Below are 1,689 nucleotides of genomic sequence, written 5' to 3'. Positions count from 1 at the left end.
ATAATTATTTCTTTTATATTGTCTGTTATACTTATTAATTAGGATAAGGAATTTCTTATATGTTATATTATAAACTACCATATTTTTTATATTTCTCTATATATTATATATACTATTGTTTTATCATTTGTCTTAGAAAGGTGATATAGATAAATTAACTTCAGTAATTAAGTATTCTTATTTTGAACGTGGAAAGGAGGGGTGTGAAGGAATTGAATTTTACTCAAGCATAAGTAAATTGTTGGAAAAAGGAGAATATAAGACTTATGAATTTGATAAAATATCTGAAAAAATTCTAAAGGCTCTCTGTTTTATATATAGGGAAAAACAGGAAAAAACAGATAATTTTGACAATGATCTTTGTCGTTATTTGTATTATTATTTAGGTGATAAAATATATCCTTTAGTAAAAAATGAGCGTGTGTTCAAAAACATTATTTTAAAGATTTATACAGAACTAGATAATAATACAACATATATGACGGTGTGTCCTAAACATTACCTAATTGATCTTAATAGATATGAAGAATATAAGTTGCTATTTTATTATTCTAAGGATTATCGAGATATTGAGTTGGAGACTGCTCATCCAGACACCACATGTGATAAAGATTATAAGCAATACATAGAAAAATACGTTACTATATATAAAAAGGCACATTCAGAATGCTATAATAAATATAATAGAAACAATTTTTATTGGAGATATTTTTCTGAATTATTCAAAGATAATGAACACAAAAAATTATCTTCATTTAGTTGTAAACAACGTGATAATATTGTAGTAGTTTCAGAAGAACAAAAACATCATGAACAACAAGAACATGAAGCAGTTCAGTCTTATAGTCAGCCCAGTGTTACATCTATACCCCCTCAACAAACTGCAACACAGAATGCAGATTTAGGTGTGAATCAACAATCTGATTTTCGAAATTTTACAAGATCAATTGAAACCATTCAAATGGATGATACAACTGAAGGTGGACACTCAAAAAGTATTACAGGTTCAGTTGTTCCAGTATTAGGAGTTCCTTTTATTTCTTTTCTACTATATAGGGTAACTGAAAATATAATTAAAATCCACAAAATCATAATTTTCATATAATTATATTTTTCACATAGAAAAACAGTTAAAAAATACATAATTTGCTTAAATCGTATATGTAATTATAATTCATTAGTTTACACCAGCTGGAGGATTTATAAACAAATTACTAGGAAGGAACATAAATATGTATAATCCTATAGAAGATATAGATGGATCCAACCCGTATAGTGATGGAATGGTTGATGGGCGTAGAAGAATGAATATATCCTATCACAGATTATGAATTAAATAATCCTTTAGATAGATATATCATTACTACAATTATCATTAACAAAATATGTTAATCATAGTGATAACTCTAAATGTCTAGTTGTTTTATGTAGTAAAATAAATATTGTATAAATTTAAAGACACAAGATCATAATAAATAATATAGGAAATATAAATTAGATTTAATACTAATAAATTTTCTCAAACATGATAATTAAGCATATTATTTTGATTCTATAACATCCTTCAGTTTATGTAATGACTACATTTGACAATTTTATATCCTAGCCCTCTAAAAAAAATATTAATAATTACAATCAACATAATATGTCTTTATTAGTAAATATATTTTTATCTACTTTAATATATTA

The 1,689-nt window shown here is 24.9% G+C and overlaps 1 protein-coding gene across 1 annotated transcript; it reads left to right on the top strand.

The window, feature by feature from the left end:
• Positions 1-234: 234 nt before the first annotated feature.
• PCYB_005370 (hypothetical protein) lies at positions 235-1,104 on the top strand (the record flags this gene model as incomplete). The annotated part of the gene is made up of 1 exon (XM_004227958.1): positions 235-1,104. A coding segment is annotated over one exon (867 nt), but the record flags the coding sequence as incomplete, so codon positions are not given.
• Between the last annotated feature and the right edge of the window lie 585 nt (positions 1,105-1,689).

Source organism: Plasmodium cynomolgi (genome assembly GCF_000321355.1).
Source record: "Plasmodium cynomolgi strain B DNA, scaffold: 0723, whole genome shotgun sequence".
Taxonomy (NCBI): Eukaryota; Apicomplexa; class Aconoidasida; order Haemosporida; family Plasmodiidae; genus Plasmodium; species Plasmodium cynomolgi.
The sequence above is the reverse complement of the archived record's forward strand: the minus strand, read 5'-3'. Positions and strand labels throughout refer to the sequence as shown.